Source organism: Zea mays, chromosome 10 (genome assembly GCF_902167145.1).
Source record: "Zea mays cultivar B73 chromosome 10, Zm-B73-REFERENCE-NAM-5.0, whole genome shotgun sequence".
Taxonomy (NCBI): Eukaryota; Viridiplantae; Streptophyta; class Magnoliopsida; order Poales; family Poaceae; genus Zea; species Zea mays.
In genome coordinates, this window is record NC_050105.1 from 126,155,737 (window position 1) to 126,175,736 (window position 20,000).

The 20,000-nt window shown below is 48.0% G+C and overlaps 2 protein-coding genes and 1 long non-coding RNA gene across 4 annotated transcripts; 2 read left to right on the plus strand and 1 right to left on the minus strand.

Annotated features, from left to right (window-relative positions):
- Positions 1–2,562: 2,562 nt before the first annotated feature.
- On the minus strand, positions 2,563–18,456 carry LOC109939195 (CRM-domain containing factor CFM2, chloroplastic). Of its 2 annotated transcripts, none has more exons than XM_020546144.1 (12): positions 17,643–18,456; positions 6,357–7,098; positions 6,137–6,267; positions 5,543–5,842; positions 5,308–5,461; positions 4,459–4,751; positions 4,244–4,375; positions 4,034–4,150; positions 3,824–3,928; positions 3,326–3,527; positions 3,113–3,243; positions 2,563–3,027 (listed from the first exon to the last, which is right to left on the minus strand). In XM_020546144.1, the coding sequence occupies exons 1-12, from the start codon at positions 18,261–18,263 to the stop codon at positions 2,836–2,838; spliced, it is 3,120 nt and encodes a 1,039-aa protein (XP_020401733.1). In that variant the 5' UTR covers positions 18,264–18,456; the 3' UTR covers positions 2,563–2,835. The 2 variants fall into 2 exon arrangements, with proteins under 2 accessions (XP_020401733.1, XP_008663295.1); XM_008665073.4 differs by having other exon boundaries at positions 4,034–4,156; positions 17,643–18,362.
- LOC109943205 (uncharacterized) lies at positions 2,838–15,968 on the plus strand. The gene is made up of 2 exons (XR_002265937.3): positions 2,838–3,081; positions 15,453–15,968. It is a non-coding gene; the product is annotated as an uncharacterized lncRNA (long non-coding RNA).
- Positions 18,457–19,066: 610 nt separating the features above from the next.
- Positions 19,067–19,879, plus strand: LOC109942916 (uncharacterized). The gene has a single exon (XM_020545484.1). It carries the CDS (start codon positions 19,067–19,069, stop codon positions 19,877–19,879), a length of 813 nt encoding a protein of 270 aa, XP_020401073.1.
- The last annotated feature ends 121 nt before the right edge of the window (positions 19,880–20,000 follow it).

Genomic DNA, 20,000 nt, shown 5'->3' on the forward strand with positions numbered 1-20,000 from the left:
TATGTCATCATCATAATGTTAATTTATGGAATTAAAATAATACGAAAAATGCCTATAATTCTAACACTTTCTGTGTGACAGACCAGATAGACTTTTACATGATTGCTCCGAGAGTTACCTTTCTTTCATTTCATCTCCGTTCCGCGGCGGCAGAAACGAGTCAGGTCCCCTGCAGGCTGCAGATCCGCCATGGAGGCAGCCAGTGTCCCCCCGAAGCGAAAACACGGGAGGACGCCGATGAGCTCATGGCCCCGGCCCGCGCGCGCGGTCACCTGTCCCAATAGCATTCATTTTCATGTGACCGGCTGAGACGACGGATTGTCTCGTGCGTGTCGAGCGCCATGCATGACGCGCGAGGCGCTGCACCGACAAGGGAGGAGGAGGTCGAGGTCGAGGAGGAGGAGGAGCTAGGAGATCTCGCAGCAGGGAATGATTGGTTGGCATCCGATGCAGCTGCTGCTCGTGCTAGCGCTGGTGATGCTAGCCGGCCGGGGGGAGGGCGGGGCGGGGAGCTCCCACTGCCCTGCTGGTCCTAGCACGTTGCATGCATGCACCCGTATGGGAATCTCGCAGTGACTTTGCAGGAATGATTAGCCTTTGTTGTGTACTACAGTACCATGAAATGCTTCGGTTCCCAGTCCAAGTCTATACCAAGCATAGCATGTCCTATCCAAGTTAAGGAATGTAGGCCCACTTTGTTACGACGACTGAGACTTGGTTTCTGCAGCTCTTCTATCACTGCAGCGCTATTGTAGTGTACACAGCTGTAGACCGTCTTGCTTTCGGACATGGTACACGACCAGTTTAGATCATGGACGCATGACGTGATTGAATGCTGAACGTACGCCGTCGTTATACACGCAGACGCAGTAGGGGTTTGTTGTGAGGCGCAGTGTGAGCTAGGGTGAGGCCGGCCTCACGTCAGACCAGAGCTATTCAGCTAGGCCCAGCCGCCCAGGAGCAGCATGTGTGCGGACTGATTCCCTGAACCAGAGATGCGCGGCATGCGCCAAACAAAGCAAGCATGCAGCAGTACGCCCAGGCGCAGTCTTTTTAGAAGCCCTGCCTCCCTTTTCGTGAGCCCGGCGGTCTGCGGCTCTGCATGGCAAAGCGATTTCGATCCATGTACAATAGTACAAAGTACAATACACCAACTTGCGCCCGCACCAGCCTGCCGCTGAGAGACAAAGGGCCTGTTTGGTTCAGCTTTTTTCTGATCAGTTTTTCTGAAAATCTGGCTGTAGAGAGAATCTGGTTGTGGTGAGAATCTAAGTATTATTATGATTACGTGTGGAGAAAGATAAAGTTGTTCATAAGGCTCATGATCTAGAAAATGACGAATTTCTACTATTACAACGACTCAACCGATTATGTTTATGTTGATTTTGCATGATTTTTGACTCAACGAATTTTATAGAAACTGACTGAAAAAATTGAGTGTTTGATAGTCCACAGCAGCTTTTGATGACCAGAAGCTGCCAGAAGCCGAAACAAACAGGACCAAAAGGCGTCCCTTTGTCCTCTTGCAGAGGCAAAGTTATATATATATAAAAGAAGGCGAAAGCTGTGCTCCACGTCTTTCTTCTTTTCGTTCAGGGCAGCAGCAAGATACGGCTTTTATTCACGACGCCGCCTTTTTTTCGTACGACGACTAATACAATACTGAGAGCCCACCCAGGCAGATCATGGAATCAGGCTTGCTGCATGCAACGAAGTGCAAGCCGCGCAAACCCCAATCAATGCCGCCAGTTTCAGTTTGCGAGGATAAACAACCTCGTGTAACTCCACAAAAAAAAAACGAATAGTTTCAGAGAAACCCAGGTCCATACCGAATGCAACATGAAAAAAAAATTCCAGCCGAAAGTTGGTGTTTGTTAGGGCTAGTTTGGAATCCTGTTTTTCCACGAGTTTTTTATTTTTTTAAGGGCTAGTTTGGGAACCATATTTTCCCACGTTATTTTCATTTTTCAAAGAAAAATTAATTTATTTTTTTTGGAAAAATAGAAATCCCTTCAGAAAATAATGTTCCCAAACTAGCCCTAAAAAAATTAGTTGATTTTTCTTTAGAAAAAATAAAAATACCTTGAAAAAATGTAGTTTACAAACTAGCCCTTAGTCGGGTTTACCACTGCAGAGTGCAGATAGAGAGCCTGATCTGGAGAAAATACAGTAGTAGCTAGCACAACCAATCAACCATGGTGCATTGGTGTCGGCAGTGCCGAAACAAATCCACAGGTTTCGCCCTGCCCCTGCTCCTGCCCTGGCCGGATTCCAGCAAGGGGGCAGCACCCCAGCCGGATTCCAGCGTACTACTCCACATCACCGGCAGGTCTTTTGCCAGATTCCAGCAGACGGCGATACCATTTGCCGGATGTCACCCGCTGCGCTGACGCGTGAGCCGACGAGTTCCTTACCGCAATACTCGACTCAGGCCGTTCGAGGGTGAAGATCTACGAGGTGGGGACACCGACAAAGCTACAGCTATGCCCGTTTCTTCTCCACTGGCGGAGGCAGACGTGATGCTGTGAGCGGTGAGCCTGTGCCAGGGTATTCCAAGAACAATTTCCCCCAGAACAGCGAGAGCCAGTAACACTAGGAGAACTAAATATTTTAGTATAGACAATACATATTCTTTTCTTTCACAAAAAAGGGCATCCCATGGAATACCTAAGAATACCCCTGCCGCCGCCCCTGTTCTTCTCTTACAACTATGCCCGTGAGCAGGGAGGGTTTCACACCTTGCGTGCGTTTATGCAGCTTCGGATCTATCCGCGGGCAATCATTGTACGATCCTTTCGAAACACGGGATCTGTGGGGGAAGGTTATCCGGACCAACTATCCCGAATCGGCAGGGAGCAGTCCACACTCTAACCTGATAGCTTCAAGGAGCTGAGGTGATATGACCTCCTTTTCGCCCTCGTCTGTGCTACTTTCCCTTGAGCTTTTCTGGGCCACTTCTGCGCCCCAGCCTCTGTACAAGATCACTTTGTTGGTTTCTCGTGACACTAGCACCGATCCTGTCGCCTCCTGTTTTCCATTGGATGTCAACGAAGCTCAGATGCAACAAACAGTGCGTCTAGGGTAAGACTATTCTCTGTCACAAGTAACAAACCTCGAGTTCCGATATCAGCTGCTGAATCGGAGTCCCGTCCGCTCTGTTCTTGATGTTCACGATAGCAAGAGGGTGCTTCTTGAAGTGCGTTTTTATGGTTTTTGCAACTCCGGTGATGGCATTGTTCCTCCCTACGATATCAATCAGATGCTTGTTAGCGGACCAATTTAAAGTGAGTGCAAGTAGTAACTGGGATAGGATGAACGAAGGAACCTATGGAAAGTACAGGTCTTTTCTTCATTTGAAGGGCTTGCTTCCTTAGCACAAGCCTTTCTTGATTCGAGAGCGGTGCGGCTCTCAAAGGCGATACAGAAAGAGATTCCGCATCCAATTTTGGCGCATCCACGACTTTTGAAGGTGCACCTTCGTAGCGACCATCAGGACTGGATGTCACAGTAGAGCTACGTTGGTTTTGCTGCAACAACAGTGCATCAGCAGCAGCAGAGAACAAAATCATACAGTGGGGCTAGCAAAGTGCACGTACGTTCGGTTTCCATTTATAAGTATAGAGTATAAAATATAAAGACATGTGTGTTTTATTAGTTAGGTGGGTGTGAATGTAAATTTAGAGCCAGCAACTATGGTTCGAATCCCCGTTTATGCATAATTTTAGCTTTTTTATCATTTAAATATGAGAGAGCTCGACGACGTTGGAAACCGTAGAAACTGATGCTTTATATACTATAAAAGAGATATATCAGGCGAACTCACATGTCTGATCAGATTATAGGATGAAGCTGCAATTGAACTCCCAGTCAGACATGGACCTGCAGTCGCAGAAGAATCATCTTCAAGCTTGTTGAAACAGACTTTGCTCTGTCAAATACAGTGTGCAGTAGCTGCATTAGTTCACAGTATAGTGATTGGAATGAAAAAAGACCAACCTACAACATAAAGGTTCCGCAAGGGAGAACTAGTAACCTGCATATCTTCCACAGGGACTCCAGACTTTGTTAAATCTAAGGCTCTATCAATCTCAACTGATGTCCACTTCTCAACCTCAGGCTCTGAACTCATGGGAGCAACTTCAGGCATTTCCTTGACCATTTATATTGAAACAAACAAATAATCAGGTATTCATGGAATAAACTAAGTGGTGGTTGGACTACATTCAAGTTAGAATATGTTTACTTCGTCTTGCTGCTGTAGTGTTACAGAGTTGACACTAGGATCATGCATGTCCTTGTGATAGTAGCTGGAATTCATCTGATCCCTCAAGTAGTCAATGTTCTTTGACAGCTTAAGTACATGAACCTTAAGGGACTAAAATGACAAGAGAAAGTACTCAGAATCTCAAAGAGTATCTCCACAAAAGGATCATAAGAATTCAAGGATATAAGCCACACCTTACAACGTTGGTTTTCCAGGGAACGCTTCAAAGCATCCCTTTTACTCAACAAAGTTTTTGGCCTGAGTTTTGATGGTCTCTTGTAGTTCTTTCCCCTATATACTATTATAGCATGCCCTTTGCTCACTTTTTCCACTGCCACCAAAATACCGCCACTCTCTGCCTCTAGAGTTCGAGCAGCGTATTCCACATCTTCAAGGCGGTGTTCTTTGCATATAATCTTCACAAGTTCTCGATACTTCCAATGAAGATGCATATTTTCAATAGTTCCGTCAAAAACTCCCCTCCGACCTGCAAAGCAATAAAAAAACCAAGGGGGTTAAAGGACAAAAAAATGGAATGAATGCAAAACACAGGTGAGTGAGAAAAGACACTTTGCAGATAAACTACAAGGATCTTTCAATTGCTCTAGCTACCAGCTACACAAATTAAATTTTCCCTAAAGATGATCACCGTAACAGATGTCCAGACTTAACATTTGTCTAAGTGTAACCAAGATGTTAGATATGTTCTTAAACTAGTGCCACAGCTTGTTAAGTGCCTTGGAAGGGATCATGCTAGTATCCTTTCAACAGGTCGTGTCCCTCCATCTTGCCATGTTTGTAGTTTGGACAGGATAGGAATTGTTACTGCAGGTAAAGTGGTAACAGACACATTGCAATATAGAATGGCATGAAAGAAGTTTCCCAGATGATTCACATTTCAATCTGATAAATCCAGATAAAGGTAAGAAACAGACAATTTAATTGTTAGGTACACAAAGGCGGCAGCAAGTTTCTGTTTTCTAAAACAAAATGGTTATCTTTGGAACAAAACCGTTCAGGGAAAGGTTGAGGAGAATGTCCACCTAGCAGCAGAAATTGTTTCATCTTCAATCCAACTTTCCTCAACATGTACCTCTCATCTTCTGATATAGTCTCTCTAACTTCAGCCTTTGAAAGCGGAGATGCCTTTTCTAGTTCTTCAATAAGTTTTTCAGCTTTTGCTTTCTCTGCTATGGCCTGACAAATAGTTTGGGTATATATATTTAGTCAGACAGCAAATTATGTATAAAAGAACAAATATGCCAGCTGAAAGCATACCTGAGATAATCTGGTTTCAACATCCTTCGCAACAGTATTAAGAGATTCAGCTCTATTCTCTGTGACAGAAGTTCCCTCTTCACGAACGTGTACCGAGACATCACTTGATACCTTCAGTACAGAGTCATTTTGAGTAGGCATGCTTTCTTCAATGCCAGGCTTGGCCTTGTAGATTGTAGAACTGCCCAGCTTTCTGCGTTTTTCTATTGCCAGAGAGACAGCTGGGGGGAGGAAATCTTTCCCTCTGTAGAATACAATCGACTCCTTATCCCTTGATAATAGGGTTCCACCTGTCAACTCCTGCAACATTTAAACATAACTGCTGGATTTACCATTCTGATATGAGAGTTCTGGGTAGATTTGGATTGCACCAGATACTATAATACAAACATAGATTTCCCTGATTTCTGATCAGATATGGAGGTGATCAGCAGATACACAAAAAAACAAGAAGAATACACTGCACTCCATATGATGCCATGTGACACGTGTCACAAAAGTTAAACTCTAAGCCTCTTTTACCAGAACATTGCAGGGGCACACAAAAAATGTATTTTGTGACACTGAGCATCGGGAAAATGGCTTAGCACCTACCTTTACTTCTTCAGTTATGAGCTCACTGTCAGTGTTGTGTGCATCTCTCTTGAGTGCAATCTTTGCTACCTCGCATCTTTCCCATAGCTTGATCATGGATGCAGCCAATCCTTGAAGGTTGCTGCTTCTTCCTGGAAAGAAGACACCACAAGATTAATAAACACCAAACTTTATCAATAATGTAAGAGACTATGTAAAAGAGCGAAGTATCAAACATTACCGAGTGCATAGTGGAAGGGCAAGGCATGAGCTAGTCTCCTAAGGATAGTCATTTCCCTGTCTGTTAGCTTAGGCGGCACACCGGAAGGAAGCAGGCGAAAAGGCCTACGGTATCCTGGCACAATAGCTGGCAACAGATCAGCATCCACCGGAACAGGATCATATCCCCACCAACCAGAAAACCTTGGACCCAACCCATCCAGTAATTTATCCGCTTCCTCTGCAAGTTTGACCTCCCCAGGCAACTGTAATCGAAACTTATTTTGAGATCCAACACCAGCCACTAAGGATGAGCGATCTCTAGGACCAAACTTATTAGGACTATCAGGATGAGTGTTTTCCTGCAATCTCACATGCTGCTCGTTTGGATTTCCAGCTCTAATGTCTAAATTTCCCTCATCTGCATCAAAAACAAGCCGTTTGATAGATGATACCGGGTGATTTGTATCTTTCTCTCTGCTTAAGCTCTGATTCAAATATTCTATAGTCTGACTGTTCCCCTCTCCAACATGAATCTGTTCTGCGCATGCTACAACAGGATTCTCACTACTCTTCTCATGACTGCTACCATGCTGTGAACTAGTCTCATCCTCGTCCCCAGAATTGCTCTGATCTGATGATTCTTTGTCGAGAAAACTATCCACCCTTTCGCTGTGATGGAAGTAAGGATACGTATAGTTGGTTCCTCTGTACAATATGATGGTACTCCCAGATCTCCAAATGACCAAGCCTCCAGTTTTCCTCTGTCACAAAAGAAATAAAGCATGTTAAACTGTTAAATGCAAGTCGAAAAAGTTGGTTCCAATTATATACTGTTTCTCTCCTATATCTTATTAGTCAAATGGAGCTCAAATTAAAATCTACAATAACGAAGCAATAGGGGCTCGTTTGGTTGGCACCCTGGCCTGGAACTGCCTGCCAGACAGCTCAATCCAGCCCCAGGCATCCAAAGTTAGACGCCTGAGATTGCTGTCTGGGCCAGGCAGGTTCCGAGTTTGTGCAGGCTAATGCACTACACCTTGATCATATCACTTCAAAGTCGTCAGCACAGCATTTTTAACCAAAGTTTCTGCTCATTTTTCCTCAAATGATGCAGGAGAACTGTGTCATTTCATTAAGAATGTTCTGGTCATTTTACAGTGACAGATTCATAACAATAGTTTGTAATCATGTATTAAAAACATATTATCCTATAAAATTGTGAAGTGAATTTTATAGTGGGGTTTGACATAACCAAGCAGGCAAGCACCGTTATACCTAGCAACACTCTTAACTTCCTGATCGTGTTACCCAAGAAAAGGTAAGGACATGGGCACATGGCAGCTATTGCCAATGTATCATGCCCAGTGCATAATTGCAGAAACCAGTGCATGGCCAACAATAAGAGAGCCAATGTTGTGGTTGGACACATAGTTATTAGAAGCAGACGACCGTCGGACCGGTAAAAGACCAAACCAAAGACTACATCGGCTTGGTTCACTTAAAAGACTATCCATACAATTGAACCGCTAAAACCGGATGAACCGCATGGTTTTTTGTTGAACTATGAACCAGACGGTTCACGGTTCTGTCGGAACCAGTCAGAAATTAAAATCAAGCACGTAGAGACCAGACTCAGGAGTAGGAGGGTGTCAGACTAGTGCCAACTGGTGGCCATTGGTCACACATGCATCCATCCGGGGGAACCAGGGAAGCACCACGTAAGTCTAGATGGGATGGTGCTAATGCTAAATGTGCCTCTTTTTATTAATGTAAGAACAGCAATCAAATCTCAATGTTTATTAAACCATATATCCAGCTTATAATCTGATTGAACCTTTGTGCTCTGTTAGGCTCACTCCAACAGAGCAGCCATCCGGCCAGGTAAAGCTAAAATAGCTGCCCTGGAGCAACTGTAGCAGTGCAATCCTTCTTCCAACAGAGCAGCTAAACGGGCCAGGCAAAATGGAAGACAGGAGAGAGAAAAGCCATATTGGCTGGTACTGTGACCGGCAGCTAAATTCTTCATTTTTGACTGATCACTGGGCCCCAATGTCTACTCTATTCTAGCTAAATGTATGGATGGATGTGCTGTTGGAAAGATGTAGCGTATGGCTGGACAGGTAAACTACAGATACCAGACAAAAGTACATATGGCTGCCCGATTTGCATGCCTCCTGTTGGAGTGAGCCTTAGACAGCCTATTTCCTTCCATGTTTGGGAGGTTTCCTTCCCTATTAGGTGTTGGTTGATTGCCCCTAATTAGGTGATACCCTAGCCAGGACGCCCTAGCCAGGGAACCCCGGGCCGCCTCCGACCTTGAGCGCTCTACAGCCGCTGCCCACAACGCGGCCTTCCCACCACCCCAGGGCGGCGTCCCGAACAACGACGCCGATGTTGTTGAAGACCCCGACTACGAGGCCACCCGCATTGCCAACCTTCACGCGCAGGCGACGAGTATCCAGAACCTACGTGCCCTTGTGCCCGTGGTTTTGGATCCCCTTTCTCCCCACTACAATCGCTGGCGCGATCTCGTTCTGCTCACCCTCGAGCGGTACGCCCTCACCGACCATGTCCTCTCCAACGCCTGCCCCGCCACGCCATCCTGGCAGCGCATGAATGCCATCGTGCTGTCCTAGGTATTGGGCACACTCTCCCCCGAGCTAATGGAGTCTGCTCGCACCTCTGGTGGCACTGCGCGTCGCGTCTGGCTGGCCATCGAGAAGCAATTCCTCGGCAATCGCGAAGCTCACACACTTCTCCTCGACACCGAGTTTCGTGTTTTCATGCAGGGTGATCTCTCCGTCGACGACTGTTGTCGCAAGATGAAGGGGATGGCCGAGGCCCTTGGTGATCTTGGTCATCCACGACCCTACCCTCGTCCTGAACGTGCTGTGTGGCATGAATGAGAAGTTCGCCCACATGAAGGTCCACTTCAAGCGCTCGAAGTCGTTCCCCTCCTTCCGAATTTTTTGCATTTTGATCCTTCATCGGAAAAAAATTTACGTTTGGACCCTAGAAAATTTTAATGTCATTTTTGGACCCTTTACTCGGCGCCGTAGCCTGTGGCGCCGAGGTAACACAGCTCGGCGCCATAGGCTATGGCGCCGAGGTACGTGCTGCGTTGGCACAAACGGACGTCGTGGCGCCGACGTGGTACCGAGCTCGGCGCCATAGATCATGGCGTCGAGCTCTGTTCTGTACAGAAAACTTGTCTAGCTCAGTTGGTAAAATACAAGGCTCTTACCCTTGTGGTCGTGGGTTCGAGCCCTACGGTGGGTGTTTTTTTAATACTTTTTGTCTTTGTCACTTATTTGTTTTTTTGTTGTCCATATTTTTCGCTTATGTCTCTGATTTGTCTGTCCTGATTTATTTCTCATCTAGTTTTATTTTTGTGACTGATTTGTTTATTCGTCCAGATTTTTTTATCCGGCGAGCACAGCAGCTGTGTGCCACAGTGCTCACAAGCCGTCAACTTCTCCCCTTGTTGGCTCAGCTAATCACAATAAAAATCAAACGAGAACACTCTTACTTCAATCGTGATCAAATAAAAAATATTATATTTTCATTGAGTTCTTTTGAACATAAATTTTAAATACATAATAACATATTCCCAGTAAAAAGAAGCACACATATTCATTTTTTTTCTTCTGCACTAAATCTGGACGAATAAACAAATCAGTCACAAAAATAAAATTGGATGAGAAATAAATCAGGACGGACAAATCAGCGACATAAACGAAAATATGGACAAAAAAAAATAAGTGACAAAGACAAAAAGTATTAAAAAACGCCCACCGTAGGGCTCGAACCCACGACCACAAGGTTAAGAGCCTTGTATTTTACCAACTGAGCTAGACAAGTTTTCTATACAGAACAGAGCTCGGCGCCATGATCTATGGCGCCGAGCTCGGTACCACGTCGACGCCACGACGTCCGTTTGTGCCAACGCAGCACGTACCTCGGCGCCATAGCCTATGGCGCCGAGCTGTGTTACCTCGGCGCCACAGGCTACGGCGCCGAGTAAAGGGTCCAAAAATGACATTAAAATTTTCTAGGGTCCAAACGTAAATTTTTTTCCGATGAAGGACCAAAATGCAAAAAATTCCCCCCTCCTTCGCCGACGTCCACAATGATCTCTTCCTCGAGGAGATCGACTCCAGCATGCCACCGCTCTCGTCGCCAGTACCACTGCTTCCTCCATCGCCCCTCCCCCTGGAGGTGTCACGGCACCCACTGGTGCTACCAGCCGACCCACTAGCAACACCCATGGAGGGGGCTCCTCTGCTAGTGGTTGTCGACGGTGTCGCCCCAACAACAGCGGAGGAGGCAAGGAGACGCTCTGGCCTTCGTTGTACAATCCATGGACCGGGCAAATCATGATGTGGCCCGACCCCAATGGACGGCAGCGCGGTGGACGTCTGCATGCACACCAGGCTCAGGCGCTCTTCGCTACTCCGACCCAGTACACCCCTCTGTCGTGTCACTTTACCCAACTCATCGGGTCGGTTTAGCATCAGCTCGGGACTACGCAGCAGTCCCCTGTGGTTCCTACCTCCCCGACTATGGAATGGACTCCGTGAACTGGATCCTAGGATCAGCAATCTCTCGCCAGCAACTTCAGCATCATGACCCTCAGTCCTCCTGGCGCCACGGATTGGGTCATGGATTTTGGTGCTTCCAGTCACATGACTCCCGACAGTGCTAACATCTCTTTATTTCGTCCTCCGTGCTCCACTTCCATCATGGTTGGAAACGGATCCACTTTACCTATCACAACTTCTGGCCACTCCATCATATCGGGTCCCTTTTATGTTAATAACATTCTTGTCGCCCCCGATATTGTTCAAAACCTCATTTCAGTTCGGCGGTTTACTTCTGATACCAAATGTTCTGTCGAATTTGACCCTCTTCGCCTTTCTGTGAAGGATCTTCATTCCAGGAGCGTGATCACCAGGTACAATAGCTTCAAGACCCTCTACATTCTCGATGCTCCAACATGTCCCCCGGTGTCCCGTGCCCATGTTGCCACCGTCTCCTCCACAACTTGGCATCGCCGCGTTGGCCATCCTGGACATAAGGCTCTGTCCAAACTCACTAGTACTTCTGCCATTGGTTGTAATAAAAATACTAGTGATTCCATATGTCATGCTTGTCAAGTTGGGTGTCACACTCTTCTACCTTTTGCAAACTCTACTTCGCAAGCTCTCAAGAATTTTGATTTAATCCAATGTGATCTATGGACCTCTCCCATTTCTAGTGTGTCCGGTTACAAATATTATCTTACTATTCTTGATGACTGCTCGCATTTTCTTTGGACGTTTCCTCTTCGCCTTAAATCCGAAACATTCACTACCTTGGCTATTTTTTCTCTTATGTGAAGACACAGTTCGGCTGCAACATCCGAATCATTCAATGTGACAACGGTCGTGAGTTCGACAAATCTTCCACTCACACCTTCTTTCTCACTCATGGTGTTTTGCTCCGGATGTCATGCCCCTACGCGCCCTCCCAAAACGGTAAAGTCGAGCGTTTGACTCGTTCCATTAACAACATCATCTGTTCCCTTTTATTTCAGGCATCCCTCGCCCCATCCAATTGGGTCGAAGGTCTTCACACCGCTACATACCTCCTTAATCAGCTACCCACCAAAACCATTACTTATGGCACCCCCTATTTTGCCCTCTTCGGCTCTCACCCTACCTATGACCACCTCCATGTTTTCGGTTGTGCGTGTTACCCCAACATGTCTGCCACCACTCCTCACGAGCTTGCCCCCCCGCTCTAGCCTTTGTGTCTTTCTTGGCTATTCTAGCAATCACAAAGGTATCGTTGTTTGGACATTTCCACCAATAGAATTCTCACCTCGCGCCATATGGTTTTTGCTTGCCGCTCTCGAGCCTCGATCACTAACCTTGATTTTTTGTCTAAGCTTGAGGAGTCGATCTTGCCGATCAGGTCCTCCCCTGTAGGTATTCGCCTCGCCTCGCCGACAACCTCACCTACCGCAATTGCTGCGCCTAGTGCGCCTGCCGCTGAACAGGGCCCCGCGTTGTTGCCCCTGCCATCAGTTGCAGCTGCACCACGTCCGGCTCCCGCTCGGCACCAGACATCCGTGTCTTCGCTCGTGCCACGCACGGCCTCGCCGCCTACACCAGCCGCAGCCGCAGCCCCAGTGGCCCTGTCGTCTGTACCCTTGAAGGTGTAACATCGACGACCACGCGTGGTCTCGAAGACACACGTGGTTCATACGCCCACTGAACTACCCACTGGTGTTGTTCCCATCACACCGGTGGTCAACCAGCACGGGATGGCCACCCGCGGGCAAGGCTGGTTTTCGGGTGCCTGCTGTGTTCAGTGCCACGACTCCCTCGCCCGTCCCAAAGACCTATCGCAGCGCCCTTGCCGATCCCAATTGGCACCACGCGATGCAAGAAGAGTATGACGCTCTGCTCTTCAACAACACCTGGGATCTCGTTCCCCGGCCCCCTGGCACCAACATTGTCATCGACAAGTGGATTTTCCATCATAAATTCAGAGTTGATGGTTCTCTCGACATATACGAGGCTTGTTGGGTCCTCTGTGGTTTTACTCAGCGTCTCGGCGTGGATTATGATGAGACCTTCAGCCTAGTGGTCAAGCCAGCCACAGTCCACGCTGTTTTGTCCTTGGCACTCTCTCAGCACTGGCCAGTTCATCAACTTGATGTCAAGAATGCATTCTTACATGGCACTCTCACTAAGACAGCCTACTGCTCTCAACCCACAGGTTTTGTTGAACCCACTCAGCCTCATGTTGTTTGTCGGCTCAATAAGTCTTTTTATGGTCTGAAGCAGGAGCCTCGTGCTTGGTATAGCTGCTTTGCTACTCACTTACTATGGGGTTTGTCGATGCCAAGTCGGATACTTCGCTGTTTATATATCATCATGGGACTGACATGGCTTACTTGTTGCTTTATGTGGATGACATTGTTCTCATTGCTTCTAGCCAGGACCTTCTACGACGTATTATCACTGCTCTTCAGAAGGCATTCTCCATGAAGGATCTCGGTACTCTCCATCATTTCTTAGGTGTGGTTGTTCAGCAACAATCAAAGGGTCTCTTCCTTTCACAACAGTATGCTCTCGATATTCTTGAGTGTGCTGGTATGTCCGATTGCAAGCCATGCGGCACTCTTGTCGACACTCATGCTAAGGTCTCTACCATGACTGGTACCACTGTCAGCGACCCCCTCAGTATCGCAGCCTGGTTGGTGCTCTAGTACTTGACTTTCACCCAGCCTAACATCTCTTATGTTGTTCAGCAAGTTGTCTTCACATGCATGATCCTCGAGATGTTCACCTCTCGGCAGTCGAGTGTATCCTGCGCTACCTTCGTGGGGCACTTAGTCATGGTCTCCTCCTTTGCCCATCCACGGCCTCTGTGTTGCTCGTCTACACAGATGTTGATTGGGCCAGATGCCCGGATACTCGTAGACCTACTTCAGGGTACGTTGTTTTCCTTGGAGAGAACCTCGTCTCCCAGTCCTCCAAGCGGCAACCTACGGTGCCTCGCTCCAGTGCAGAGACCGAATATAGGGCAGTTGCTAACGGTGTCGTCGAAGCTTCCTGACTGCGTCAACTACTACAGGAGCTTCACAGTCCCTTAACCAAGAGCTCCTTAGTTTATTGTGACAATGTCAGTGGTGTATACTTGTCCACTAACCCGATTCAGCATCAGCGCACGAAGCATATCGAGATTGATCTCCACTTCGTCCATGAGCGCGTTGTCATTGGTGATGTTCGTGTTCTTCATGTCCCAACGATGTATCAGTTTGCGAACATCTTCACCAAGGGGCTGCCCACTTCTGTCTTCTCGGAGATTCGCTCCGGTCTTAACATATGCGCCATCGACGTTTCGACTGCGGGGGGTGTTAGATAGCCTATTTCCTTCCATGTTTAGGAGGTTTCCTTCCCTGTTAGGTGTTGGCTGATTGCCCCTAATTAGGTGATACCCTTCCCTATCAGACGTTGGTTGATTGCCCCTTATTAGGTGCTAATGGGCGATTCATTCCTATATGGTCGTTTCCTATTTAGTGTGAGATCTCCCTGATTGACTCCCTGATCATTGTTTCTATAAATCAGGTGGAGCACAATCTGGTAGAGGTCTATATATTGTAATCCTGGTACTAAATATACAAATGAAGACCAATATTGACTATGTTTTGTTAAAAAAATAACAAAAAGTAAAAAATAACAAAAAGTAGATTTCACATGTCATGATCATAGTTTTACAAAAGAAATAGCATGGGTGTTGCTCCCATACAACATGTATTGGGATTTTATGTTGACAATTGTACCTCATGCTGCAGATTAAAAGGTAGATGTTACATGTTATAATTATAGGGTGTATTGTTTATGAATTCATTTTATTGTTTCGACTACATATTGTTAATTACCAATTATATATATTACATCGACTCTACATACTTGTGGACGGTTCAATTCATGCCCGAAACAATTGAATCGGTTCCTAACGGTTGAACAAGTGAACCATTGAACCAAGAAAGTGAACCATTGAACCAAGATCATAGCCTATTGGATGGTCGGTCCAAGTCCTAATAGCTAGGGTTGGAGATGTACAGCTAGAAGAAGAAGCATAACAGGGATCACTCACCTTGAATACGTCGTGCATGCGCCTCATGTTCATTTTCACACGTTGTGTCAGTGTTCCACATGATCAAAATACCATGATTTTTTCATTCACAACTAAGTCCTCTTATTGCTTTAGAATTTTTTCAGCTACTGAAGCAACACACAACACGTTGCATAGCATGATGATGTAATAAATAGTGGAAGGGTTAGTCCTCTCTTCACTGGCTAGACCTTCCTGGTCAACATATTGTCTCAGTCTCTGCCACTTCAGCTATTTATTTTTCGTTAGTTTTTCTCACTGCCTAGTGCCTACATAGAAACCATTGGGCCAACAACGGGTACACATTTAGTTTCATAATACAGATCAACTATCTAGCTGTACCTCACATTTTAAAACCAATATATACAGAGAACAAAATATGCAGCCTTGTCTTCCTCAAAATTTTCATATCTGAAATATTTTCTCTTTTTTCACTTATTGACAGACAGAATGTCGAAGACATTGGCTCAGTTTAGATCAATATATGCTATACGTGCCAGTGCTAATGTGCCACATGACTAAAGGAGCCTTGTATGTGCAATTGGTTTGATTATAAAACAGTGCACGGCCAGTTGTGGTTGGACAATGTCAGCGTGGCTGGAGATGTCGAGGAAGACATTCAGACTGGAGAGAGTGAAGACAGTCAGACCAAAGGCGAGGACCTGTGTGCCGGACAAGCTACAGAAGTAACTGGGTCGCAGAGGGACAAAAGGCTTCGGAGGCGTAATATGAAGGTGTTTGGGCTGGCTTGGGTGAATTGAGCCCGGCGTCGTATGGGGAATAAAAGATGGTTGTGTGTGTGCGTGAGGATAAGCTGTAACAGAACTATAATTTCTTCTTGCTCTCCAAGTATCCGAACTAGCTACTTCCTCTCTTCATGTCTCCTTCTTCTTTGTGATTTCCAGTACTAGACGATTGTAAGGAAGTCAACAAGTGGTATCAGATTCGGTGGTCTTCAGCTTGTGGGGTTTTCTCACACTGGATTCAGTTGCTCATAATTAGTATTTCACTCGTTGCCGTCGTCGGGAGGTCCTGATGAATCCTGATACCTAGATCATCTTGAATGAGCTCTCCCGGCGGTTCGCGGACCACGACGCCAAGTGGGATCGACGTGTGTCCGAGCAGGACACGCGCTGGGATGCTACCTTCATGGAGTTCACCATCGGTCAGGATCATCGTGTTGACGCCTTGGAGAAGGCGACCGACATGCTCGAGGATTGGCACATGAGCATGGAGGGTATGGCGGATGATCTGCGTCTAGAGGTCGGCAAGATCTCGAAACACTGGAAGCGTGTCGTGACGGATAAAACCACTTGGATGGTCGACGTTCTCGCTCCTTCTCCATCGGCTGTCGAGCGCTCACTTGTAGGAGTTCCAGCCGTATCGGCCCACGGGCACCGCGTCGATTCATGGCCTCGGGAGGATGGTTTTGGGTCGGTCACCACCCTTCTCCATCCCTCGGCCAAGGGTACGTGTTCACCTGGATTCCCTCCTCTTGTTCTTCGTAATTCTGAAATTCCTCCACATCGGGTTTTGCCACAGTATGGGGACGTTCCGTCATCAGGAATGGGGGGAGTGATTCGTGGTCGTTTACCTAAGCTCAACTTTCTTGTGTTTGATGGGGAGAATCCCAAGTTGTGGATCAGGCGTAGTCACGACTATTTTGATATGTATGAGGTCGAAGTACATGTCTAGATCCAGGTGGCGTCTATGCACTTTGTGGGAGCCGCTGCTCACTGGTTTTCTTCCTTAGACGAGCACTCTCAGCTGACAAGTTGGTCAGCGTTCTGTCAATTGCTCTTAGAGCGTATTCGACAGGGATGAACGAATGAACAGCGTAGGCAGGGATGAACAGAAATTGTATGGGGGGATGTCAGCGTTGCTGAAGATGTCGAGGAAGACATTCAGACTGGAGTGTGTGAAGACAGTCAGACCGAAGGCGAGGACCTGTGTGCCGGACGCGCTACAGAGGGACAAAAGGCTTCAGAGGCGTAATATGAAGGTGTTTGGGCCGGCTTGGGTGAATTGAGCCCGGCGTCGTATGGGGAATAAAAGGTGGTTGTGTGTGTGCGTGAGGGATAAGCTGTAATATAACTCTAATTTCTTCTTGGTCTCCAAGTATCCGAACTAGCTACTTCCTCTCTTCCTGCCTCCTCTGTGATTTCTAGTACTAGACGATTGTAAGGAAGTCGTTAACAGACATGTACAGCCAGAAAAATAAACATAACAGGGAGATATCCATCATCTATATCCGTCTTTTACAGTCTCATCTAAAAGATTTCATCTCATATATCTCCTTACTCTCCAACAACGTCCTCTAAATCATGTCCTCTATATGCAAATACATATATTACAGACATTTTTTAATTTTTAATTTTTATACATATGTATTTGTTACTCTCTCAAATATATTGTACATATTTTAGTTTTGCTAAACCGGTTGTTTAAAGTATTCAAATGGATAGAGAACCGTTTAGAGAAACTCTATATACAGAGAATCCAGCAGCGTCCTCTAAATTTAGAGGATCAGTACGCTGCTGCTGGAGTACGCTGCTGGAGTGGAGTACGGACGACATCATCCTCTAAATTTAAGGTACAGAACCTTTAGAGGTCATTGTTGGAGCTAGTGTCTCACCTCGAGAATCTCGTGTGTGCGCCTCATGTTCATAGCCCAGACATCCTCGCACCTGAGCTTCACGACTTCCGCGTTCCGCCACCGCTCGTGTATCCCATTTACGATCCCCTCGGTGATGCCCGCCTTCCCCACCTTAAGCCGCTTCCTCACCCTGATTCCGATCCCCTGCAGCCGTCGCAGTTCGTCCCGCGGTAGCGCCAACTCCGCCGCGGACGGCGGCGCCGAAGGTGACCCCGACGCATCGCGCCCGCGGCCCCTCCGCCGCTGCCGCGAGGTGGAGCTAGCCTCACCGTCGCCCGTGGCCCAGCTCGGGTCTAGGGTGGAGCCGACGCGGTGGCGCGGAAGCTGGGCCGGGGTGGGCACGAATATCTCGCCGGGGGAGGGGGCGTCCCCGCTCTTGTTCGGGGCCGGAGTGGGGGGCTCGGAGACGGTCTCGAGGTAGCCGAGGCTACGGAGCTTGTCGGAGATGCGGCGGAGCGCGGACTTGCCGAGCAGCTCCGGCGAGGTGGACGCTGAGGCGGAGGCGTGGACGGGACGGAGGCGGGCGTGGGGTTTGCAGGCGGAAGTCGAGGGCAAGGAGATGAGGAGAGGAGAAAAGTGCGGGGAGAATGAGAGGAGCATTTGGGTGGGGAAGGTAGTGGAGGGAGAAGGCGGGTTTAACTAAGCGCTGGCCTGCTCGACGGTGGGGAGGAGGATAAGCGTCGGGAGGTGGGAGACGGAGGAAGGCGATGTGCCTGGAGATTCGTGCTGCTGCTCGATTACTCGCATCGTCCGGTGACGAGCAGTCGAGAGATGGCAATGGCGATCTAATCATCGGTCGACAATTTTCTTTGCTGGGTTAAACTTAAAAGTGGATCGGAGTGGATTAATTTTTTTATAGTCATAATTGAATGAAAGATTTTTGAGAGAAAAAAGTAATTGAATGAAAGGGATTTGGGATACGATTGGTTCAACTTTTTAAACTTTTTTTAAAAGTAGAAACTGAATCAAAGAGGTTTAGTTTTTCTGTAGCTACTTAGAGAAACAGTTTTTGTCTAGTGCAAATTTGAAATCAGGTTAAACCCTCCTTTTATTGTTTATCCACGTTCGTCAAGTTAATAAAAAATGTGGAAAAACAAATAGTTAGTTGCACGGGCATTATTACAGTTTCTATATCTCTACTACTCTTAAAAATACAACGTAGGCGTCCACATCCACCACATGGTGCACGATTCTGCCCTCCCCCGACATCCTCTCTGCCATCAACGCTCTCCTCCCCTCCGCTCAGCTCCCCCTCCGCGGAATCGGATCCGATTCCGCGGCAACCGGCAGCGACAGGCCGCATTCCAAGCCCCCACCCCCCCAAATCGCATTTCCCTCGTGACTCACGCGGCTTCTCCGCCTACGCAGATCGTCGTCGCCTACTCGCGCCCCTCCACGCGTCGATGGCCGCTGCAGACCCGCCGCCGCGCGGGGAGGCCGCACCCGCGCTGAAGCAGAGCGCCAGCATCGACCGGATACCGGTGGACGAGCGTCGCATCCTGCACCGCCTCGCCGGGGACCTCTGGGGCGGCGACGTGGACCCCGGCGCGCTGGCCGTGTCCCAGCTCAGGGGCGCCATGACCAACAAGGGCAACGACCCGCACAAGGTGCTCGTGCGCATCTACGGCAGGGGCGTCGAGGTCTTCTTCGACCGTGCCGACGAGGTCCGCACCTTCGAGTGCATGTCGCGCCACGGCCAGGGGCCCCGCCTCCTGGGCCCGCTTCGCCAACGGCCGCGTCGAGGAGTTCATCAACGCCAGGGTACACTACGCCTCTACCACCCTAAATGTGTGATGTGTCTGCTCGGATCCAATCCGCGATTGGTTCTTGTCATGGCTCACTCGCGTGTTGCTTGCGTCCTGGCCTTGCCAGACCCTCTCCGCCGCGGATCTGCGCGACCCGATGATGTCTGTCGTGATCCACTGCTGCCATCAACGCCCTCCTCCCCTCCCAGATCCCGTGATCTGCTACGAAGCTGCCATCAACGCCCTCCTCCCCCTCCGCTCAGCTCCCCCTCACGCCTTCGATCCGCTGCCGTGATCCGCTGCAAGGCGGCCATCAACGCCCATGCCCCCCTTCGCGCAGCTACCTTCCCAGGATCTCGGGCGCTCCTTCGTCGCCATACTTTTTGGTCCATAGCACCCGCCATCAACGCCCTCCTCCCCAATCTATTCAGGAGATTTGCAAGAATATCATTTGATGTTTTGAGCTCTTAGAGTCGTAGTCAAAGAGGAGAAGCCAGACCGGGAATAAACAGAAAAGTGAGGCGATTTGTTGGTGCATTAGCTACTCACGTGTCCCCTGAAATTCTGCTTGTTAACTCCATCCTAAAATTTC